Source organism: Amphimedon queenslandica, unplaced genomic scaffold (genome assembly GCF_000090795.2).
Source record: "Amphimedon queenslandica unplaced genomic scaffold, v1.1 AMPQUscaffold_10829, whole genome shotgun sequence".
Taxonomy (NCBI): Eukaryota; Metazoa; Porifera; class Demospongiae; order Haplosclerida; family Niphatidae; genus Amphimedon; species Amphimedon queenslandica.
In genome coordinates this window covers 6,049-7,454 of record NW_003548923.1, presented here as the reverse complement: position 1 = coordinate 7,454, position 1,406 = coordinate 6,049, and the positions used below count along the sequence as shown (strand labels likewise).

Sequence of the window (1,406 nt, the reverse complement as noted above, 5' to 3'; positions counted from 1 at the left end):
TGATATCTTTATTCAATACAAAGTCGGCCTTTTCCTTTGGATGTAACTCCTCCACATTGATATCTGCAGTAACTTCACTCATACGCTCCATCATCTGTTTCTTAGACCTAAGGACTTGTTGAGGACTGCCTGTCTTCAGACTCTGTTCCACATAATCCTCAACATCCTCCAGAACACTCAAACTCATTTCTGCTGATTTCATTTGCTCTGACAGCACCTTTAGTTTATCATCAGTGACCCTCTTTGCCTGCTCAGTCAGTTTCCTCTCTGACTCACGAAGAGCATTCATCATTTCCTCTACCATTTCATGTATTTCTTCTAAGACTCCTTCTCCTCTCTCTCTGATCTCACCCTCTCTCTCTGCTAGAGCAGACAGGACCTTCTTGAGTCCTTCAATTTTCCCTTTTACCGGATTAAGAGAACCTTCCAATTCTTGACAGTGTTTAGTATAACTGGCAGAGACTAAGTCATACTCATGGTCTTTATGAGTACGGACTGTACAGTCACGACATATAACACTATCACAAGTTTCACAGTAGAGCTTCATTTTCTTTTTATGAGTGGAGCAAGTGAGGGTTGCCTCCTGTTTAGCTGGAGCTAGCAATTGAGAAGTAGAAGAGACATCAGAGGCTGTCACCTCATCAAGACTTGTTAGCTGATGGTTAGAAGTTGGACCCCATTTCTTGTGTACTCCATCACATTCTGTACAAAAGAACTTACTGCAGTCTTTGCAGTATCCAGTGGCGTTAGCTGTAGTACAGTTGTCACAGGTGACCTGTTCAGGATCAGCTACTTTCTTCATTAGACTGTATATCTCTTTGAGGTTGTTCAGAGTGAATGCTACAGGAAAGGCTCCTGTTCCTTCTTCTAGTAACTCTGTACAATGACGACAAGTGGGACAAGAGAGGTAATAGGTCTCATTCTTCTTATCCAGAGGTAATCCCTCCAGACAGTGCTCACAGAATGAATGTAGACAAGGTAAAGTCTTAGGGTTGGTATAGTGGTCAAGACACACAGGACAGGTGAGCTGTTCCTCCAGTTTGAGGAGACCAGGAGAAGAAGATGAAGATGGTTTGGTTGCCATTTCAAGAAAAGAATAAAATTATGTAGGTAAAGCAAGAACAAAAAATGAAGAGAGATAAAGGTAGAAGACGGTAAATGAAGATAGAGCAAGGAACGATAAGAAAATGAAGAAGTTGGAATGAATGAGAATGAGAGTAGCCTGGGGAAAGATAGCCCTGATGACCTCTTGGAATATTCTATAGTCTCGTGACTACAGGAAGTTATGATAGTATATTCCTTTATTATAATAACCAGTAGTAAAGGTGAATTTCTTTAGAAAATAAATGTATTACTCTCAAAACCAAATATTGTAAATTAAATATCTAAACATAAAAATTAAAAAA

General features: G+C 39.8%; 1 protein-coding gene across 1 annotated transcript; it reads right to left on the bottom strand.

The window, feature by feature from the left end:
• Positions 1-310: 310 nt before the first annotated feature.
• On the bottom strand, positions 311-858 carry LOC105315334 (tripartite motif-containing protein 45-like; the record flags this gene model as incomplete). The annotated part of the gene is made up of 1 exon (XM_011409942.2): positions 311-858. A coding segment is annotated over exon 1 (492 nt), but the record flags the coding sequence as incomplete, so codon positions are not given.
• Positions 859-1,406: the final 548 nt, after the last annotated feature.